The 22,999-nt window shown below is 50.1% G+C and overlaps 1 protein-coding gene across 5 annotated transcripts in view; it reads left to right on the top strand.

Annotated features, from left to right (window-relative positions):
• Nucleotides 1-22,600, top strand: part of TRAF3 (TNF receptor associated factor 3) — a 111,921-nt gene extending 89,321 nt beyond the window's left edge. For 4 of the 5 annotated variants that reach the window (XM_060156218.1, XM_060156383.1, XM_060156121.1 and 1 more), the window contains 6 exons: nt 5,795-5,875; nt 8,552-8,626; nt 10,275-10,367; nt 14,588-14,728; nt 20,642-20,816; nt 21,582-22,600. In XM_060156218.1, coding sequence (XP_060012201.1) covers nt 5,795-5,875; nt 8,552-8,626; nt 10,275-10,367; nt 14,588-14,728; nt 20,642-20,816; nt 21,582-22,153 — 1,137 coding nt within the window. In that variant the 3' untranslated portion in view covers nt 22,154-22,600. The remainder of the gene's footprint in view (nt 1-5,794; nt 5,876-8,551; nt 8,627-10,274; nt 10,368-14,587; nt 14,729-20,641; nt 20,817-21,581) is intronic. The other variant, XM_060156294.1, reaches the window with a different exon arrangement.
• The last annotated feature ends 399 nt before the right edge of the window (nt 22,601-22,999 follow it).

Raw genomic sequence — 22,999 nt, 5'->3', positions numbered from 1 at the left:
GTGTGTGGCGCAGGTGCTGCTGAGAGGCTGGGCCTGGAGGGGCTGGGAATTGGCGTCTGGCCGGGCAGGATGGCGACTGGTGGGTCACCAGATGGGAGGGGACCGTGGAAGAGCAGCCAGGCGTGAGGGCCACAGTCGAGTTCCTGGTGGATCTTCGGGAGTACTTTGACGCAAATTTAGGAACCGTTTTCTCTGTTATTCTTTGTGAAATGAGACGTGTTCTACGATCTCCATTTTACCTTACCTTGTATAACTTTCCTGTGCCTGGGATTCTTCCATTGTGAAAGCTGTTTCCTGTATGATTCTCTTGTCGTTTCCAGTTATTAATAACCTTGAACAACTGTGCCCTCCCCTTTGAAAAATAGCAGTAGTGTTTCTAATTTCTTCAGTAATTAAATTCAAGTGAATGAGACGGTGTGCCCAATGAGCAGTACTCCTGACCTTACCCGTTACTATGTTGCTATCAAAGTTACACTTTGCTTCTTGCCCAAAATCAATTACCTTTATTTGCAGGATAGAATCCAGGAATTAATTTTCATCTGAGAAAGAAGTGTAAGCATGTCAGTTAAACAGCCTATGAGTAACCAGCTCTGGGCTCCAGCCGAGGCTTAAAGAGGTTGGTTTTGGAATAACGGCATCACACATGGAGTCATGAAACGTTTGTTGACTGCTCTTGGGCGCCAGACCCTGAGCTAGTTGCTCAGGACACACAAGAGTAGATTGCAGTCTCTCCCCTTCCTCTCACGGTCTGGTAGGGGAGACAGTCAGATATACAATTATGTACATGGTGGTATGGGAAGAGACAGTTAAACATGGCCTGATAGGGTCCAGGAGGGCTTTGGAGAGGAGGTGGCATTTGCTCTGATCTGGGTCTTCAATCTGTTGACTGCAAACAGGAGAGAGAGACACAGCAGGTGCAGAGGCACAAAGTGGTAATTACCAGTTTGGGACCTGAGTTGTGCAAATTAAATTAAATTAAATCTTACTATGGTTTTGTGATGAAAACTTTTAAAACTGTTTTATCAGTGTTGGTGCTGCAGCGTGTCTTGGGGCAGATGTTACTTTCTGTCCACCTGTGATAACTGTGAGAGGCGCCCTGCGTGGGCTCGCTGCTTGTGCGCCAGCCGCCGGCTCCTGGGGCCCTCGGCGCTGGCAGGCGGCCACACCCATCCGCCCTTGCTCACCCACCTGGAAGCGGCCAAGACTCCCCCCGGGCCCTCGCCCTGTTAGCAGTGGTGGGATCTGGCTCCCAAGTCTTGTTCTTTCAACCCTCACAGTCTCATCCTCTCAGGCCTTAAGGTTATTTTTAAAAAGAACCATTGCTTAACTTAGGCCTGAAGCCCCAGTTCATCCTGACTTTCCTCCCTGTCCTGCGTTTTGTGGTGTGACACATATATCAAGTGTTGATAAAATAAAGGTTGATAAAGCGCCAAGGCTCCAGGGACTTCGCCTTCCAGCGCAGGAGGTGCGGTTCAGTCCCTGGTTGGGGAGCTAGGATCCCGCAGGCCTCGCGGCCAAGGGGCCAGAGCAGAAGACAGAGGCAGTGCTGTGGCAAAATTCAACACAGAGGGCTTCCCTGGTGGCACAGTGGTTAAGAATCCGCCTGCTAATGCAGGGGACACGGGGTCAAGCCCTGGTCCGGGAAGATCCCACATGCCACAGAGCAACTAAGCCCGTGCGCCACAACTACTGAGCCTGAGCTCTAGAGCCCGAGAGCCACAACTACTGAAGCCCGTGCACCTAGAGCCCGTGCTCCGCAACAAGAGAAGCCGCCGCAGTGAGAAGCCCTTGCACCGCAATGAAGTGTAGCCCCTGCTCACTGCAACTAGAGAAAGCCCACATGCAGCAATGAAGACCCAATGCAGCCAAAAATAAATTAATTAAAAAAAAAAATTCAACACAGACTTTAAAAATGGTCCCCATCAAAAAAATCAAAAAGCGCACTGACTCTCTGGACCATTGCAGTTCACGTGAGCATTTCTTTTCTATCTTTAAACCATGGTACCGGCAGCTATTTTCAAGTTGTTTTTTTTTTAATCTAATAGCAGAATTTAAAGTGTCAGAAAAAAATCTCTTCCATTTAGCCCAGAAATTATCGAATATCATTCTCTTTAAACAGTTCTGTTAATTTGTGAAAAGTCAAGAATTGTAAAGATCTCGTTTTATGGGAACGTGTATACATTTGGCCCTTGGATGACACAGGGGCTGGGCGCAGACTCTCTGAGCAGTCTTGAACACGAGTATAACGTTACAGTCAGCCCTCCTAGCCGAGGTCGCGCACCCACAGCGTCAGCCGACCGTGGGTCGGGTAGTGCCGCAGTGCACACCTAGTGAAGAAAATCCACATGTACGTCGGCTCACGCAGTTCATACCCAGGTTCAAGGGTCAACTGTGTACTGTAACGTACAGGTACAGCCACTTTGGCAAACACGTGGCAGTATTTTATTAGGTTGAAAACTCATGTTCTCAACCAGCAGTCCCTCTCCTAGATGTTTAAGAGAAACTGTCGCACATGCACTGCAGAGGGTATGTCAGGCATAACCAGAGGAGCAGAGAGATCTGGGAACGATCCAAACGTCCATCTGTTGGAGAACAGACACGTCACTTGTAGCGGACCCCGTGGACAGTGTGCACAGCAGGGAAGGTTGTATGACAGCAGTGACAGTGGAATCCACGAGTCCACTCATGCGACTCGTGGATTCGCCCGCCTGAGGAGCGTGACGTTGAGCCAGGTCGCAGAAGAGTCGAAAGGCGGAATTCCGTGTTAACAAAATTCAAAAGCAGTCAAGACGAAACAGTATCTTACCTGTTACACATACATGTGTAAGGAGACCTTTTTTTAAGCAAAGGAAGCAAAAGCGCAGGTTCAGCCTTGTGGTTTTAGTCGGAGAAGGCGGGGGCGAGGCAGAAGAGGAGCCTGCAGGTGATGGGCGTTGGTTACATCCTTGTCCCTGGCGGGTGCTCACTGTGCACTTATATGCTTTATGGCCCACACACGCGTGATACCCGTTCTGTGTGTGTATCAAAGTCACATTTGCTTTGACAGGCAGGACAGATTTCATTAATATGTGAAGAGTTCTTACATATCGACAGATTAATAGGTTTTTTTTTTTTTTTTGGAAAACGGGTGTATCCCTTTGGCTGTCATAACAAAGTACCACAAAGTGGGTGGCCTAAAACAACAGAAATTTGTTCCCTCACAGTCCTAGAAGCAGAAGTCTGGATCCAGGGTTGCCTCAGGGCCATGCCCCTCTGGAGGCGCTAGAGAAGACCCCTGCCTCACCTCCCCACCTCCTGGGGGTTGCGGTCCTTGGGCTCCCAGACTTGCGGCTGCACCGTTCCAACCTCTGCCTGCATGTCCCCATGGCAGTCTTTCTGCTGTACGTCTTCTCCTCTTACATGGACAGTGTCACTAGGTTCAGGGCCCAGCCTAATCCAGGGTGGCCTCTTAACTCGTTACATCTGCAGAGACCCTCTTTCCTAAACCGGGGTCACATTCTGAGGTTCCGGGGGCACATGAACTTCAGGGGTCACTGTTCAACCCACTGCAGTGGACAAAAGCTATGAAAGGCAGTTCACGGGAAATACAAATGGTTAGCATAAAAAACATACTAATAACTACACATCATTAAAGAATTGCAAATCATACTCATTGTTTTTCACCGGTCACTGTCAGAGATGGGAAAGTTTGATAGAACTCAACTGGGGCCGTGCGTTCTCGCTGCAGTGAGGGTGGGCTTGTGTAGGCTGATTGGAGGGTAGTCTGGCAATACCCCTCCAAATCCCTTTTTTTGTTTTTGTTTTTTTGTGGTACGCGGGCCTCTCACTGTTGTGGCCTCTCCCGTTGCGGAGCACAGGCTCCCGACGCGCAGGCCCGGCGGCCATGGCTCACAGGCCCAGCCGCTCCGCGGCATGTGGGATCTTCCCAGACCAGGGCACGAACCCGTGTCCCCTGCATCGGCAGGTGGACTCCCAACCACTGTGCCACCAGGGAAGCCCCCAAATCCCATTTTAAATGCTCTACCCTTTGAAAGAAGGGCAAAGAAGCCCATTTCTAGACATTCATCATTTGGACATCCTTGCACAGATCTGCCAAGATACACAGAGCTATTGATGGGAATGGGCTGCGGGCCGCCAGCCTCACCTCCTGCTGCCCCCTGCTCTGCCCACCCCGGTACGCTGCCCCCACCCCTGGTTCTTCCTCAGAGCGCCCTCCCAGGCCACCACCCCCGCTGCTCGCTCCCAGCCCCCCTGCCGCAGTGGTGATTATCTGTTTGTCCTGGTCAGGCCACCCCTGACACCCAGGGCAGGCCTGGCCTGGTGAATGAAGGCGGGGTCGAGGGCAGGCTCAGGAGGGAGGCGTGGCGTCCGTGGAGTGTCGGCCACGTTAGTTCTCCGGGCCCGTGACGGATTCTGTCCTCACAGATGCCCTCTGAGGGAGGGCTGGTCACGCCCCCTCTTACAGGTGAGGCAGAGAGAAGCTGTTTGGCCCGAGGTTTCCCCCGAAAGGCGCGATGGCACCTGGGAACTATTAGGGATTCTGAGCGCGGCCAGGCATCCGCCGGGGGTCCCCTCTTGGGAGGTGCTGGTCAGGCTCAGTCCAGTCAGGTGATTTTTGCTGAGTTCGGGACAGCCGTGGGCTCGCCCACCGTGGGCCCTGCAGGCCTCTGGGGACCAGGCCCCGGAGCAGAGCGGCCGCGTCCAGGTGTCCTCTCCGCGCTGCACAGCCCGCAGGGCGCTGGTCCAGACGAGGGACTTCAGATGGTGTTGCACCTGGCTCCAGGCCTCCCCGGAGGAGAGGAGTGTCCTCTCGGGCGCCGTGTCCTTGACCTGCACGCCTGCTGGGTCAGACGGCCCGGCAGCCAGCGCGGCCCCAGATACACCTCAACAGCGGCCTAACTGGAGGCCCAGCCAGGAGAACTGGGAGTGTCCCGGGGCCTCAGAGGAAAACCCGCCACATTCTCTTCTTGCCGAGGGATGCCACCTCCGGGAGCCTGGCCTCCCACGGTTGTGTGACGTGGCAGGTCTGGCTCTGCCTGCGTCGGTCTCCCTCCAGCGGCCCTTTGTCATGTGTCTGGAGGTGCTCTCCAGAGCCTGGGTTTGCTCTCCTCGTGGGAGCTCTTTCCTGCACTTCACTTGTGGACAGGTGTACCGGACAGGTGCCCAGCAGGTGCCTGGGGCACCGAGTTGAACAGTCACCGTCATCCAGGCTCTGTGCTGAAATCTGTACCCTCCAGAGAAGGGCTACACCAAAATGTATGCACGTTTACCACGCACTAAAGGAAGATCAGAGATCAGGACAGTAATTTAAACACCCAGTGGATCACATTGTTTTCAGGCTCTTGAGAAGCATCATTTCCAGACCCCAAACTGAGAAGCCAGAGGAGAACGGTCCTTCTCTCCAACCAGCAGAGGCTGGGCCCTGCCATCCACCTGCTGTGTGAGGGAGGCCAAGGCCCAGCCTACCTGGGCGCAGGTGTCAGGGAAGCATCAGCAGAGGGGACACAGCTAGAGGGAAGCTGCCGTGAGGATGCCCCTCCGGTGGGCTGTGCTCCCATGAGTGGCCCCGACCAGTCATATCTGAGTAGCTCTCGTGAGATGCATTCTTTTGAGCACTCAGACTTGTGTAACATAGCGACCCGTCCAAGTGTGATGTGAGTCTTGTGACCCAAGGACATGACCGTGAGCAGAGGGCTTCCCTTGGGTCATTGTGGGGACGCTGGGAACGCTGGTGGGATCTGAGGGAAGGTGGATTGTGTTTCAGAGTTGGCAACACTCTCTCTTTCTCCTTCAGAAACACGAAGACACCGAGTGTCCCTGCGTGGTGGTGTCCTGCCCTCATAAGTGCAGTGTCCAGACCCTTCTGAGGAGCGAGGTAAGGGGCGTGGCCGGGCCTGTGCAGGAGCTGGGGATCCTTCAGGGCCCCGCTCTTCCCTTAAAGCTGAGGTCAGAGGTTTTCACAGATTGTGATAGTGATAACTTACAGTACAAAAACAATGAAAACCCTCATGCTGTTTTTGGAAGTCAGATATTTCAGAAACAAACAATTAAAAGCTACAAAGTGGTAAATTCAGAGCAAAATATTAAGAATTGAGAAAATGGGAATATTTACAATGCAAGCAAAGGTGACACTTTTTAGGTTTAAATCTGTAAACTAGGAATCACTCTAAGATTATCTCAAGGAAATCAGTTAACTTAGAAATACTCCTGAACCACTTAGGCCACACGTGCTGTACAGGACCTGTGCCGGGGGGCAAGTGGGTGCAGGGGTGGTGCCCACACTTCAGGAGCCGCTGGGAAGGCACCTGGGCAGCCTCCCCCAGAGGCTGTGCACATCACGCTGCCCTCGGGCACACTTGCTTTAAGGCAGGTAGATTTTGCAGTAACCTCATTTTGATCAGGATATATCCAGAAGGAACAATTCCAAGGATTCTTAATGTTTTCGCATCTGATCCTGACCTGGAGCCCCTCTGGTTGGTGTTCTGGGAACCGTCTGGGGCTCCTATGGGCTCGGTGGGTGCGTGCTCCACCCCCCCACACACCCCCACCCCCACCCCCACCCCCCGGTCCCCACACCCGATTCTCTTGGTCCTGGGTTCTCTGATCTGAGGAGCCTGCTCACCTCAGCCTTTTCAACAGCCTGGAATTTAACACCTGGATATGGGGGAGGGGAGCTCAGTCTCTCATGTCCATGACAGCGAGAGGACCCGTGTGGGCCGAAGGCCACTCTCACTGAGGTGCACCCTCCCTGGACGTTGACTCTGCTGGGCAAGGGTAGGGTCTGGACTGGCGACGGTGGTCTCTGGGCCCCTGAATGTGCCTCTGGGAGCGGCAGGGAAACGCACGTAGATTATTTCCACAACTGGAAAGTCCCTCTGTTAAAGTGAATGTATGAAGAGTCTGTATTGTTGAAATAATTTCCTGGGTTTTATGTACCTTCCTAAACTTTTACTCACTCAGGACTGTCCATATTCGGGGCAAAAGCTGCCTCCATTTTGCCTCTAAGTTATTTTTATTTTTAAAAATCTTTAAACCTAAAAAAACCACAAAACTTTAAACCTGCATTTATCTTGGGTTTCTGGTGAAAGGTGCTATTGGTTTACAGATGATTCTTGCTTTTATCCCCAAGCTCTGGTAAATTCTGTAGGGCTCTGAGATTAATGATGATAAAGCCAGTTTGAAAAAAGTACAGCCCTTTCAGTTAGTGCACTGAAAACAATGTCAAACTCGATATGACCCTGATTTTAACATTAGGAGTGTTAACTGGTCAGATTCACGATTGTGTTGATGGCACTGAAAGAATATGTTTTAAAATTTTCAAACTGATGTTACTACGCACACGGTGTCCTTTCGGGTTTCTGCGCCCGTCACCTGCAATGTACCCTTGGGGTGCTTTCCTCCAGTTGCAGGCCAGAGCCTCTGCGGCCACCACAACCCCGCCCTGGCTCAGACCTTCCGCAGGGCTGGCCTTGGCCATGGTCAGGTGGGTCCCTCAGGCGGGAGGGCCGTCCTGTGAGCCGCTCACTCTTGTCCTCAATACTGACCTGAAGGGAGAGGAATGTCTTTGTCCTGGAGGACAGGAGGAGAAGGTGGAGAAGCCGCCTGCACCCACCGGAGTGACGCATCCCGCGAGCCTCCGGGAGTGCGTGTGCGCTGGCTCGCGGGGAAGCGCGTTCCCGGGGCCGCCGTGCGCCGCGCTCACTGGCCACTCTCCCAATTCAGGGTCTGATGGCTTTCTATAAAGAAGATCTATCCCTAGAGTTTCCCGATGAGAATTTCTTCAGTAAAGAAAGAAATTATCCTTTAATTGCATTAGCCTAACACGAAACACTGTGTCTTTAAGGTGTAGATATTTCAATTCCCTTTACTCCTGAGGGGGCACCGTAGGTGGTCTTTATTTGATGATTTGCTGACATTTAAGCTGAACACAGGGGTTTTTCCTCGCAAGGGGAGTTATCCTCTCCCAGCCCCTCCTAATCGTCCTCCATGAACTGGAGGTAACCATCATAAGATTCATGTTGTTAGGATGACCTTAGAGGTCTTCGAAAAGCTACTTGAATCTCTGGCCATTCAGAAGTACTGAGAGTGATGAGACCTTGTGTACGCTTGCTTTGGAAAGGTATCTATTTCGTGTGCTGTATATCAGGTGTGTGACCCAGCTGCATCCTGAATGCTTCCTATTTTTTGTGTTTCATGCAGTTTTTGTTTATAGTCTTTAAATGTGCATTTCAGTTTATGTTTTTTTTCCTTTCTTTTTAAAATTCTGGCACTGCAGACAGCATGTCGCAAAACAACTTGTTCTAAAGAAACTGCAAGTTTAAGAAATGTTATAGTAAATGTATTTCTGTATATTGGTGTATATATGTGTATACACGTGATGATACTGTATATTTACTGCATATAAGTCTAGGAAGCAGATGCTATATACACACCTGTAGCTGATAAACACCATTCGTAATAGTACAACCCAGATGCTATCTGTGCCCTTGATATGTTTGAACATTTTCATGCAAACGTTCGTGCCACAACTCACGTCTCTTTCCCGTTGCAGTTGAGTGCACACTTGTCAGAGTGTGTCAATGCCCCCAGCACCTGTAGTTTTAAGCGCTATGGCTGCGTTTTTCAGGTCAGTATCCGACATTTGTCCTTCCCAGTCACTGACATTCCACCATGAGAGAAAGTTATTCTATTAACATTTTAACATGCAAGCTCTGGGCTTTCAGTTTTGCCATGGAACTGAGTCACCTGCTGCACGGGTGACGAGAGCCACGTGCAGCGGATGTGGGTGCTCGCTTTCCAGGCCGGGGGTGTCGTGAGACTTGAGGTAGACACCTGTGCTGAGGGGGAGTTAATGCATTAGGAGAACGATTACATTCAAAACCAGTTAGTGAATGGGACAAGCAGAACTGACATTCGGTGGGGTTTCTAGGTAGATAGTTATGGAATTTGAGCTGTTACTTGAATGTAAGTCACTGGCAAACTGGACGTGGTTTCGGCAGTGTGTGCATCCGTGCACAGTTGTGAGGATCGCACGTGCGTGTGTCCAGAGTGCATTCCATGTACATGCCACAGGCACGTGCCCGGAGGGCCATGTGGAGAGGAGGTCTCTGCCACTGCCACACCTGGGCCGTGAGAAAGCTGGTCCTGGGTTTTTGTTTTTGTTTTTGTTTCTGTTTTTTTAACACATCACTAGATGGCTAGTGAATTTGAATTAGTTTTCATTTAAATGTATATCTTGACCTTAGAACTATCAAAGGGCAGTATATACTCTAATTAAAGTATTTTGTGTTTGATTTTTATGTATTATCAGTACATTATTGTGAAATCAATACAGAGATATTGGCATCTCAGTATTTTCTTAGAAAGTAAAAAGCCTGAGAGTAAGAATGACTATAGCTTTCCCTTTGCTTCAGTCTCTTATGAGACTGAGCCCTCACCACTGTTATGTCGTATGTACATATATATCATTCATTCTGTGTATGTATATATATATGTTTATATATAGCAATACTTGTATCAACATATATATATGACTATTCTATGTACAGAGTATATGTTTTGGAGATCATTAAAATGCTTTCTGTGGCTTTTAAATATTCCAGTTTCAAAACAAATTGTATTCTTACACCAATTACTTTGTTAAATATATGAAGAACTGTTTCCCACACTTGTTACTGACTCTGAGATGGTCTGCATCTTATGTACTCTGTAGATTGTTTATGTTCTGTATGTAACTTTCTAAGTATACATAGGATAGTTAGGAACAGTAATACAGTGTATTTCACTGGTAAGTTAATACTTTAATAACTCATTTAGAATCTTACTTTGATTACATATTCGCTAGATTATTATAGCAGCTTCCAGCTATGACTTGCAGGTGTCTAAACATTTTCCATTTATATTTTAACGCAAAAAAATTTTAGGGAACAAAAATGATATATCCAAAATTTAGTTTCTTGATGTTACCAGTATGAAACGTAGGTAAGAAGGCCCTTGATAAGAAGCTTGAGGAGCGAAGCTCACGGCCTCGAGATAGTTGTTGTAGAACTCGCAGTGTCTCGGCTTTGAGCTGCTCCGTTCTTCTCGAAACAGCCTCCTCACCTGCACACAGTAGATCAGGGGCCACTGAGCCCTCCTGAGGCTGGACATGCCCTGTGAACCGTCCATGAATAAGTCACCCCCGCCTCGTGTAGTGCTGGATTGAGGTCGGCTATGAGTCTCTCTGACTTCGGCGGAGTGAGGTTGGGTAACGCGTTGCCTCTTTATTCTCGCAGGGGACAAACCAGCAGATTAAGGCCCACGAGGCCAGCTCCGCGGTGCAGCATGTCAACTTACTCAAAGAATGGAGCAACTCTCTAGAGAAAAAGGTACGACGCACCGCCTCCTGCTTTTGTTGGTTTTTAATACTTTCTTCAAATTATTTAAAGAAGAAAACCTTGTTTATAGTTGGTAATGGATTTTGCATAAAAGAAACAGCATCAAGAGTGTCAAAAAAGTAAATTCTCTTCAAGTGATCCTGAGTTTATAAATGAAGCTGTGTGGTTTTGTTAGCTTGCTCTTTGGGGTTTTTTTTATTTGTTTATAAATTTATTTACTTACTTATTTTTAGTTTTGGCTGCATTGGGTCTTCATTGCTGTGAGCAGGCTTCTCATTGCGGTGGTTTCTCTTGTTGGGGAGCACGGGCTCTAGGTGCGTGGGCTTCAGTAGTTGTGGCACGTGGGCTCAGTAGTTGTGGCTCGCGGGCTCCAGAGCACAGACTCGGTAGTTGTAGCGCACGGGCTTAGTTGCTCCACAGCATGTGGGATCCTCCCGGATCAGGGCTCGAACCTGTGTTCCCTGCATAGGCAGGCAGATTCTCAACTACTGTGCCACCAGGGAAGTCCTTGCTGTTTGTTTTTTAATTGCCAAGCAGCTATGAAGTGCTTTTTTTTAAAAAAAAAAATCACATTGTGCTTCTCTTAGAATTGATCTAGGACAGGGATTGTCACTTCCAACCCCCATCCACCCCGCACCCCATCTTTTTGTAAATAAAGCTTTATTGGAACACAGCCACACACACTCATTTTCGTATTATCCGTGGCTGCTTTGCACCAGGACGGCAGCATGGATGAGCAGAGATAGAAACTGTACGGCCCGCACAGCCCCCAAAACTGTTCTCTGGCTCTTTACAGAAAAAGCCTGCCGACCCCCGATCTGGAAGGTCACCAGTGTCACCTGCTTTACCATCCTCTGTCTTCCTGGAGACGAGGAGAGGACAGTTGCACATCGCGAGTGTGACTGTTGACCATGGGTGTTGGGGGACCACGCAGCCCCTTCCCGGACACACCTGCTCTCCTGGGTGTCTCCTCGAGGGGCCCCAGCTGTGGGGTCTGGACTCCTCAGCAGGCCCCCGCCCACGTAGCACTCCTTCCTGGGGAGTGTGTCCTGTGGTGCTCAGCTCTCTGGGCCTTCTTACCTGAGGAAAAGATGAAAACCTCCAAGACTTGATAGAGAAGGAGGTTATAGGATCTCCCGCTGTGGCTTGTGGCTTATGTACACAGATAAGAAATTAATTTGATATTCAACGTGTTGAGAGCTTGCGGTGGGAGGACACTAGGATGCAGCCAGGGTGTTGATGTTTGCTTTCTAAAGGTTTGTAAAGATTTGAATATCTTGAGTATTAAATCCAAGCAATTTAAAACGTAAATGTACTTAAAAGAGTCTAAAGTTTTAAATCAAAAGATGTTTATTAAATCTGACATAAAATAGTTTTTTTAATATAAATGCTTAAGCTGGAGATGAGAACCAATGAAAGGATTTGCGTGCTGTGTGTGTGTACACACGTGGGGCAGGAGAAGCCTTCTGTTTATCAGTGAAATAAAATCTGTTACCTGAATCATTTGTGACTTTCCCAGGAGCACATATTTGCTCTGAGTTCAGTGACGATTTACCTATGAATCTTTTTTTCCCCTCTTTTTGAAGAATGCATCGTTTCTGCCTTTTTTAATTATAGGCATAGATCTCAGGGCTTTTGGTCTCTCACAGATACGGCTCCTCATTTATCTAAAAGGTTCTTCCTTTCATGTAAAGTGAATTGGTTATTCCAGCTGTGCTAGTTACATAACCATTGAGCGGGGCTGGGCTGCCGTGCGCTCAGCTCTCAGGACGGTCGTCCTCAGGGCCATCGCCGTGGGGCACGCGGGGGTCATCCTGTCACTTGCGTCCTCCTTCCCTGCTACCTCCACACTTGTCCCCCGCAAAGCATCCGCATTGCATCGCTGGACGCTCTGGGACACAGCCGCACAGCCAGCACCCCTCCCCAGAGCTTCTCCCTCTGTACACCGGCCGAGAGGGGGCCGAATTGCTGCTGATACATTTGAAACGTCTGTCCTCTTGGTTTTGCTGGAGCGTGAGCCTCTCCCTGACTCCGTGTCCACTGCTCAGGTCGTCCGGGCCTCCGCCCTGCACATCCTTGCTTGTGTTCGTGAGAAGCTGGCTTCTCTTCACTGGGCCCAAGAGCAAAACCTGGACAATGAATGCAGATACTTGTATTTTCTTAAAATGGGCATTTATTTCTCATCATAGAATTATTCAGTTGGAATCTCCTGAGTTATTTTGTTCATCTATACTAGAAAATAGAACGTCTGAGTTGATTCAGAAACACTGATGATTATATTCACAGTCAAACTAAAGAAAAACTTTTTGTAAAATCCAGGCTTAAAAACACCCATCTTATGTTTTAGGAAAGCTTAAATCAAAGGGAAGTGTGGAGTGCCCACCAAAACAGGCTGGGGTGGAGGATGTTCCTGGTGAGGAGGGTCTCAGGAAGGATGAGGGGGCCCCTGTTTTCATCTGCTGTGTGGATGTCACACTGTGCTTCTTGGAAACACACCTGCCAGGTAGACTTTCCTATACCTGGTAGACTGGTGAAAGCAGGGGTCTGCAGGCACCCAGGGGCTGGGATCCTTGATTAAAATGTGTAAATAAATAAAACGTCAGTCTAAGGGCAGTCCCTAAATTAAGAAGTTAAGAGTTGGATGCGGCATGACGTGTGATCATCAGTGTGAGATATTTCCGTCATCCTCAGGTAGCTTGATTTGCTGCAGAAAAGATCACCATTGGTTTTGGAGATATTACTGAGATTTTTATCAGAAAGGTTGGCCTGTGTGCATGATACTTCTTTTTTGGGGTGTGAGAATAAGGAGCCTGGGAATTGTGTCCATCTTTGACAGATGGGAGTGAGTGAATTGTAATTTCAGAAAAAACAAAAATGCCGCTGCCTGCTACCCGTGCCCCAATCTGGGCGCTGCAGGCTGAACACTTGGAGGAGGTCGTGGGCCTGTGAGACAGCGTAGTTTAGGGAGGAAGGTCTGTTTGTGCTGAGTGAAATCCTAGGAGAGCGAAGTATATCTTGCAAGTTCTGTATTCCTTCATAAATACCTTGGTTATAAATAAAATAGACTGAGACAGCGCCCAGAGGTGCTGCCTGCCGAGCAGACTGAGTGACGTAAGGACGCCTCACTTTAGGCTCGTTGTTCTTCAGAGGGGACAAGGTCAGGAACCCAGATGTGTCCTGAGATGCCCGTGGGCCATCCCCACGGCCAGACCGTCCTCAGGTGCTGGAGGTGTTAGAGAGGCACCTGCGAGTAGAGCTGTTCCGATCCGTCTCGGAGCTCCGCGTCTTCCAGGATGGCGGCCGCATCTGCGCGTGGACACAGCTGTTGGCGGAGGGAACCCTTCCAGGGTTCCAAAATGCCCCTCGTAGAAACACTGTGAGAAAGAAGCCTGGTGGGATCGCCCTTGAACTCCTCACCCTGGGGCTTGTAAGACCAGTGTAAATTGGCTCTTGGGAGCCAATTATTTTTCAGAAAGGAACTTTGAAAGACTCAAAGGTGGGTTCCCTGCTGGGAATGGCGCCCCCCCAGCAGACCCTTCCTGGCACCCCCAGTCGGCAGCTCCTCTGTGGCGGGGGCGGGGAGGCTGGGAGGCTGGCCCCAGGACTCACTGCAGCGCGCGAGACTGTTCCCATCGTGCTCCCTCGTTCCGTTGAGAGAGCTTTTCAAAGGGCGTGTATGGCCCACTGGTGGGCGTGAAATAATTTAGTGGGTTGCAGCTAGCATTTTCAAAAGTAAAATAGAGTAAAAGAGAAAGTATCCGGGTGCACTGTGATCAGGGCAGATGTGGTTTTGAGATCCCTGTTTTTAGGGATATGCACACGTACACAAGTGTCTGTGCAGAAGAGGTGGGGTGTCAGGATGTGTTTCCTATTATGTTTCCTTGTCCAAGTTTGAAAGCCACTCTGATAAAAGATGTATTAGTTTTCAGCAAAAACTTGAAAAAGCATCCATTCTGAAATTCAGTCCTTGCTGCACTTTGCCTCATCTTATTTGATTCTTGGGAGAGATTCTGAGAAATGCAGTTGAGGATCCCTGTTAAACTACCAGGACTCCCATTGCCTGTGTGAAGGGATTTTTTTTTTTCCTGGAACTCCTTCATTGAGCTGATAGAAGGCCTGTATTGTAAACATTTAATTACCATTATTATAATTGTTATAAATTGATATTAAAATCACTTTTTGTTTGCTTAATTGAAGACTTTCTTTTTCAGGTTTCCTTGCTGCAGAATGAAAGTGTAGAAAAAAACAAGAGCATACAGAGTTTGCACAACCAGATATGCAGCTTTGAAATTGAAATTGAGAGACAAAAGGAAATGCTTCGAAATAATGAATCCAAAATACTTCATTTACAGGTAAGAAGTTTAAGATTATGTCTGGATAAAAGGGAACACATCTGCGTTTCCCTCCAAGACTTTCTCAGGGAGATATTTGAGCAAAAGCCCTGACCTTTGTCGAACAAGGCAACTTGTTTCTCTTGCTTAAGTGAAACTCAGGGAAGGTGGCCTGGGTTTGCGGGCCGACCTGGGAGGCTGTAGGCACCTCTCCTCTCGCCTTTTCCCGGGGGCCAGCCCCGTCACCTCTCCTCTGTGCCCTTGGTTCATTGTTGGTGAAATAAGACTCAAAGCCCGCGTTTCTAAAAATTAGCTGTTTTATTATTATTATTTAAGATTTCATATTGTTCGTGAGTAGTTATGTGTAAAGTTTCACTTCCTAAAGTGAACTGAAGCCAAACTATTTTGTTCTGAATCTTCTAGCGATGCACGTACACAGTCACCTTATTTCACCACCGTGAACCACAGGTACCTCCAAAATAAACACATAAACCTTTGCTGCTCCCGAGAAAGGTGGTGTATAAATAAGGCTGATTACGATGTGGCTCCTCATTTCTGTTACCAACGCAGGCTTCCATTAGGTGCTCGTTATAGATTATCCTTCTAGACACTGTCTTCACATCCGCTTACTCAGAGTGTACCTTGGTGATGGTAATTCTGGTGTGTCTCACACACACCCGTGGGAGAATCACATGTTGCCGAAAGGGTCTTTCAGTGCTTGTACTTACAGTGTTTCCCTAAATTATCTGGAAGAGAAAATATTTCTAATAGCTCAGAGTCACAGCATCTTTGAGATCGTCTTTCCTCCCATTTTAATGTTGAGATTAGTTATAGTGCCTTGAATTGAATAGGGATTTATTAAATTAACTTCATTTGTATTAAACTCTGTGGTGGGCCCGAGACAAGGAAAAACACAATGAACCATTAGATTGTAGTAGAAAAGATACGAGTCGTAAGTACTGAATCAAGTCAGGAAAGTACAGTGTCGCGTAAAACACCACAAGCCTCCTACGGGAAGCCTCGGAGGTGCTGGTCAGCGTGTCCAGACAGAGGCGTCTGCTGCCAGCCGGTAGGCAGGTCCAGCTGTGCGCAGGGTGGCCAGGGCTCAGAGGGGTGCGTGGAAAGGCCGAGGAAATGCTGTTATGCTAGAGAACCACTTGTTAAGGCATACTGACAGCAGAAGGAAGAATGAGTAGTGGGTTGCTGTTTTTTCTTATATTTAATTCTTATTTTAATGTAGTGGTTTCCAAAGGTTTTTTTTATTGAAGTAGAGTTGATTTACAGTGTTGTGTCAACTACTGCTGTACAGCAAAGTGACTCAGTTATACACGCACACATTCTTCTTCATATTCTTTTCCATTATGGTTTAATCATAGGATACTGAATATAGTTCCCTGTGCTATACTGTAGGACCTTGTTTATCCATTCTATATACAGTGGTTTGCAACTACTAACCCCAACCTCCCACTCCATCCCTCCCCCATCCCCTCCCCCTTGGCAACCACCAGTCTGCTCTCTCTGTCTGTGAGTCTGTTTCTGTTTCGTAGATATGTTCGTTTGTGTCATATTTTAGATTCCACATATAAGTGGTATCATATGGTATTTGTCTTTCTTTTTCTGACTTCACTTAGTATGATAATCTCTAGTTGCATCCATGTTGCTACAAGTGGCATTATTTCATTCTTTTTTATGGCTGAGTAGTATTCCATTGTATATATGTAGTAGTGGGTTCATTTATAACCAAAAAAAATGAGAGTGTCCATAATGAGGTCATGGATGCACTCGCCTGACACCTTGGAGATCTTATATGCGTTCCTCTCCTCCATTCCCCACTTCCAGCATGAAAAGTTGGAATTTAATTTAATCATTCCACTGTGCGTGATTCACGTTTTAAAACTTCCACGATTGAAGAACCACTGAGATCTAAGTCAGAGAGATCCAGCTCCAAGCTGCGGAGCCCGGGGAGGGGAAGGCTGAGCGGTGCCATGTCTGCAGGCGGCGGTGACCCGCGCCGGCGTTCTTCTTCTCCTCCTCCTTGGAAGGCAGGCACGGAGGAAAGTAGGCTGCATTCCAAGAGAGGGACAGAGGTCAGGAGCAGGGGCTGACGGGCTGGAAACCCCTCCGGACGGCTGACCATTTCCCGATGGTTTACATGGAACCGTGTCCCCTGGTTGATCTCAGGGTCGGTAATGTTCGTCACCATGGTTGCCAGCGCTGAGAGGCGGCCTGGACCATCTGCCTCTGAGTGAACATTGATGGCAGCCCTGCGGACTGGGGCTGGAGATGCCGGCTCTGGGTGGCGCTCTCCCTCCCGTCCCTCCCGACCTCCCCCTGCCAACCCCCCATTTCAGCAGAGCCTGGCTCAGACCTGCCCCTCGGTCCTCACCCTAGAAATTCCAGCTGCCGGAGGACAGTTTACCTGAGCGCCATACAGTGGTTCAGGACCACCGTGACCGGCCGCTGTTCCTCGCTGCCACCTTTGCCACTCTCTCCGCGGCAGAGTGGACCTTCCCTCCCCACTTCCTTTCCTCAGGCACCTCAGATGGCACTGTAAATGCCACCTTCTCCAGGGAGCCTTCCCCACCCTGTGCACTGGACCCCCTGGATGGTGACAGACCTATCCCTCTCTGTGTCATCTCCTCCCTTGTCTGAGTCTCCAGTCGACCCTAAATCCTGAAGACAGGCTTGTACAGGAGTCCACACAGAGTGCAGAGCTCCTGACGGCCCCAGATAGGGCGGATGGGATGCAGTCAGAGTTGTGCAAAGGAAGTGGAACTTAAGAGTGGGTTAGCTTTTGCCAGCCGTGGAAGGGTAGTTTCTTACTATTTTACTTTGTAAAGAACTTTTTTTTTTTGGCCATGCCATGCAGCATGTGGGATCTTAGTTCCCCGACCAGGGATTGAACCTGTGCCCCCTGCAGTGGAAGCACGGAGTCTTAACCACCGGACCACCAGGGAAGTCCCTTTTTTCTCAATTTAAAAAGACAGCCTAGGGCTTCCCTGGTGGTGCAGTGGTTAAGAATCCTCCTGCCAATGCAGGGGACACGGGTTCGAGCCCTGGTCCAGGAAGATCCCACATGCCGCAGAGTAACTAAGCCCGTGAGCCACAACTGCTGAGCCCGCGTGCCTAGAGCCCATGCTCCACAACAAGAGAAGCCACTGCAATGAGAAGCCCGTGCACTGCAACGAAGAGTAGACCCCACTCGCCGCAGCTAGAGAAAGCCCGCGTGCAGCAGTGAAGACCCAACACAGCCAAAAATAAATTAATTAATTTATTTTAAAAAAAAAGAAGACACCACTGAGCTTCCCTGGTGGCGCAGTGGTTGAGAGTCCACCTGCCGATGCAGGGGACGTGGGTTCATGCCCCGGTCCGGGAGGATCCCGCATGCCGCGGAGCGGCTGGGCCCATGAGCCATGGCCGCTGGGCCTGCGCGTCCGGAGCCTGTGCTCCACAATGGGAGAGGCCACAACAGAGAGGCCCGCATACCGCAAAAAGGAAAAAAAAAAAAAGACACCACAATGAGAAGCCCGCGCACCACAACGAAGAGTAGACCCCGCTCGCCACAACTAGAGAAAACCTGCACGCAGCAACAAAGACCCAATGCAGCCAAAAATAAATAAGTAAAATAAATAAACTTAAAAAAAATGTGAAGAAAAAAAAAAAAAGACCGCCTAGATGTGAGCTTCATTCCCGTGTTGCATTGTTAGCAGGAGCTGCACTCCCGGGCGCTCCCACAGTCAGTGGCTCTGCCGGGCTGGAGCGAGAGCGCTCTGTCCACGAGCCCCTTGCTGGGCCCGGGAGTCCCACCCACATCGGCTCGGTGACCAGATGGTGCCAAGTGACAGACGGCGATTTAAGCCCTAAGTGCATGAGCATGAGACCGATAGACTGATGCTCTGTGAGCAGGTCTCCTGATCAGGGTTTATTCACATAGTGTGTGATCTGTGCTGTTTCTCTCAGCTCCTGAAGCCCTTTTTCTAGTAAAATCCTCACCTGCATTTAAGATTTGTTTTTTATAGAAACACTGCAGGGGCTGAGTGTAGACTGCTCTTCAAGAATGACATCATGTTTGCTGCATCTTACAGAGAAAGCTTAATTTAGGTCAGCATTCTGCTTTGACCTCATACCCTTTCTGCAAACGAAGGGTCTGTTTGAAAATAGCACATTTTCCCTTGCTGTGTGAGGAGTGCCTTTTAAACAGTGGTTGGGCCTTGTCTGTGTGTGTGTGTGTGTGTGTGTGTGTGTGTGTGTGTGTGTGTGTGTGTGTGTGTGTGTGTGTGTGTGTGTGTGTGTGTGTGTGTGTGTGTGTGTGTGTGTGTGTGTGTGTGTGTGTGTGTGTGTGTGTGTTCCGCTCCCATGTTCCCTCCTGCCCGCCACCCGCCTGCTGACTCCATGTTCCTGGCTTGTAGCTGGGGGCCTTGCTGTCATTTCAGACTCCACGGTTCTGCTCCCTCTCGAGAGCGCCTCATGCGTTCGTGCCACTGTCCTGTGTGCGCCACCAGTCCCGGGGCTGGGGAGGGGGGCTTGGAAGTGATGAGCAGCTTGTCCTCATGGCTTACAACGAGGTCCACCAAGGAACTGCCACTGATGGTTTAGGTTTCCATTAACTCCCCTCTTATTCTCACTAGTACCCACATCAGCCTAGTTTGTCATTTTGTCACTTGAGTAGGTAGAGGACAGGAGAAAAATTACAGCTGTTCATTATGGGTATGGGCGTTCATTCATGTCAATAGGATTGTCCCCAGAAAATAGACTTTGTGAACTAACTATGCTTCTCACCATATATATTTTAAAATAAAGTGGTAGTGGTGTAGAAAGAAGTGTTCTTTAGAGAAATCGTCTTTACTTTTTAAATGTTAGCCAATGTCAGGGTTTCTTGGAAAGAAGAAGATTAACACTGTATTTTTACCCAGAAAAAGTAACCCAAGCCTACATGTTTGTTCCTTCACGGTTATTAAGAGCCAGCAAAGGTGCTGAAACCTCGATGTTTAAAAATAGTCTCCCAAAAGGAGAAGTGAACTCGGCAGGTCCCCGGGGCTCTCCCCTGTGTGGCCTCAGCCTCAAGGGCGGCCCAGCCACTCCACAGCTTCAGGGGCTGAACCACCCAGCCTTCAGGAGCTTTATTTCAAAAATGCAAATTCTTTTTAGAAGTGAAAACTCTCTGGGTCCCTGGCTTCACCTAGCAAGTGGGCAGGCCAGTCCTGCAGACAAACTGGGCCGCCATGGCCGGCACGCCAGGCGCGCCCCTCCAGTTTCTGTTACAGACGTGCTGGTCATGTGCTTCTGGAAACGGGGGTTTCTGAATTATTTAAGTCAAGCCTCGCTGTCGACAGCCACGTGTTTGTCAGCAGGGTTGCTCTGCCCCAGTGGGAACAGACCCCCACCCACCCCGCCAATAGGCACTGGCCCCTTGGCTTCACCCGGGGCCCCGAGGACCTGCCTCCAGGGCCCTGTCCTGCTGCCAGCCCTGTGCTGGCAGCCAGGTCTCTGGAGCCAGGTGGCAGTGTGGTGGCAGCTCTCTCTTCTGGGACCCAGGCGGGGTTCTGAGCACTCTTTGTGCCCCAGAAACAGGGCAGCCCCTCTAGCCCTGGAGGCCATATAGTTTGGCCTCTGCTGGTCGCTCGACCCTGCAGGGGATGGAGGCCTCCAGACGGGGCCGATGAGTGTGACTCCAAGTCCTGAGCTGAGACGCTAGGACAGAGGGATGTGGGAGCCGCGTGCCCTGCACTTGGTGGGTGAGGCCTCGGTCCCCTCCTGGAACTAGGGGCCTGGGTCCCTGTGTCCCCCGAGATGCCCGTGGGTCTAAGGTAAGATGCCCTGTGCGGGCTGATGTGGGCTCCCTGTGCCTGACCAGCGGGCGTCTGCTGGTAGTGGCGCAGCGCTGGCAGCGAGCTCTAACTGTATTTTGCCTTTTTCACACCTTTGATGTGGAAGCGAGTAATAGACAGCCAAGCAGAGAAACTGAAGGAGCTCGACAAAGAGATCCGCCCCTTCCGGCAGAGCTGGGAGGAGGCAGGCAGCATGAAGAGCAGCGTGGAGTCGCTCCAGAGCCGGGTGACCGAGCTGGAGAGTGTGGACAAGAGTGCGGGGCAGGCGGCTCGGAACACAGGTGAGAGCCGTGCGGGTCCGGGAGGCCCCGGGACAGGGGAGCCTGGCCGGGTCCCGGGGCCCCAGGCCAGAGCTGGGGTAGGCGAGGCACGTGCTGCCTTAGGCCGGCGCCATCCAGTCACGGCCGGTGCTTCTGATGCGCCGCCTGCCGGGGCAGCTGGCTTCCTACCGAGATGCCCACAGCAGGGGCCCAGACGCTCCCCTCCGTGCAGGAGGCCTGCGTGGCAGAGTGGGCGCGGGGCGGCCTGCGGGTCGGGTGCTCCAGACCCGCTCCTGAAGGCCTGGGGGACAGAAGGTGACCAGAGGCAGCAGGGGACCCGGCGAGCCCAGCAGCGTGTCCGATACCTAGAAGCCACCGGGGCCGCTGCTTCAAGGGCCGAGCGAGTATTCTGAATATCTGCACGAGAAGGATTAATGGGGGAAAGAACAAGGATTACTGTGATGCGTGTGGGGCTGGATTCAGCCAGCCAAGGACGTGGAGTGGGGTGGGGGGAGGAGCAGCTTAAGCCCTGACAGGGCGCAGCTGACCCGGAGCGTGGGGGCTGGAGGCAGGGGCCGTGAGCCAGAGGGCAGGCAGCCCAGGCTGTCGCCTCTCAGCAGGCTGTGGATCCCGAGGCCTGCGTTTCCGGTCCTCCACGGGGCACGCACCACCCCCCAGCAGCCACAGCGAGTTTGGGCTCTTCTGCTCAGATGCTGGTGGGGATCGGCTTCTCCAGCCCCTGTGATAGTCATGTGTCTCCGCGCCCATCTCTCCCGCCCGCCGCAGGCCTGCTGGAGTCCCAGCTGAGCCGGCACGACCAGATGCTGAGTGTCCACGACATCCGCCTGGCCGACATGGACCTGCGGTTCCAGGTCCTGGAGACCGCCAGCTACAACGGTGTGCTGATCTGGAAGATCCGCGATTACAAGCGGCGGAAGCAGGAGGCCGTCATGGGGAAGACCCTGTCCCTCTACAGCCAGCCTTTCTACACCGGCTATTTCGGCTACAAGATGTGCGCCAGGGTCTACCTGAACGGGGATGGCATGGGCAAGGGGACGCACCTGTCGCTGTTCTTCGTCATCATGCGCGGAGAATACGACGCCCTCCTTCCCTGGCCGTTCAAGCAGAAGGTGACGCTCATGCTGATGGACCAGGGGTCCTCCCGGCGACACTTGGGGGACGCTTTCAAGCCGGACCCCAACAGCAGCAGCTTCAAGAAGCCCACCGGCGAGATGAACATCGCTTCCGGCTGCCCAGTCTTCGTGGCGCAGACTGTGCTGGAAAACGGGACGTACATTAAAGATGATACCATTTTTATCAAAGTCATAGTGGATACTTCGGACCTGCCAGACCCCTGACGAGTCTCTGGGGAGGTGGATTGAGCAGAAGGCAACTCCTCTGGGGGGTTTGAACCGGCCGTCTCCACCGAGGTCCTCACGCCCAGAAAAGGACCTTGTGGAACGGAGGAAGCGGCAGAAGGTGGCCGCGGGCCGGCGGGAGGAGCCACGCGTCAGGACACACACACCACGTTTTCTAATAGACTAGAAACACTTCACTTGGAAGAATTATTTATCCTTCGACGAGAGAAATACTGCTGTCAGAGAAGGTTTTCGTTTTCATTTTTAAAGATCTAGTTAATTAAGGTGGAAAACATATATGCTAAAGAAAAGAACCATGATTTTTCTTCCTTAAACACCAAAAAAAGAACACACACACACACACACACACACACACACACACATGCACATACCTGGGGATAGCTGGACATGTCAGCATGTTAAGTAAAAGGAGAATTTATGAAATCATATGCAGTTCTGCTATATTCATTCTAAGATTCAAGAGTGCAGTCCTGTTTCCAACATAGCCTGTTGTCTGTTTTAAGGCCTCATCCGGTCTCTGCTTCAATACTCTGTCAGAAGACCCTGAAGTGCACCTAGGTCTTTTTTGAAAGTCTCTAAATTCAGAATCGTTTTTTAATTTAAAGTTCTAAGATAATTGTTACTGCAAACATTTCATTTTAAAACGTCGATAGACTGATATTTCTTGGAAGAAAATGTAAAATATCAAACCCTGGTTATCACTTGTGATAGGAAAGAGAATATTCAACCTGCTGTTATTTCTCGTTAGAAATGTAAGCCTCCGATATCTGTCGTAGTTAATGACGCTACTTCAAAATCACTATGAAAGGAAAATTGCTCATAGAT

The sequence above is a fragment of the Lagenorhynchus albirostris genome, chromosome 1 (genome assembly GCF_949774975.1).
Source record: "Lagenorhynchus albirostris chromosome 1, mLagAlb1.1, whole genome shotgun sequence".
Taxonomy (NCBI): domain Eukaryota; kingdom Metazoa; phylum Chordata; class Mammalia; order Artiodactyla; family Delphinidae; genus Lagenorhynchus; species Lagenorhynchus albirostris.
The sequence above is the reverse complement of the archived record's forward strand: the minus strand, read 5'-3'. Positions and strand labels throughout refer to the sequence as shown.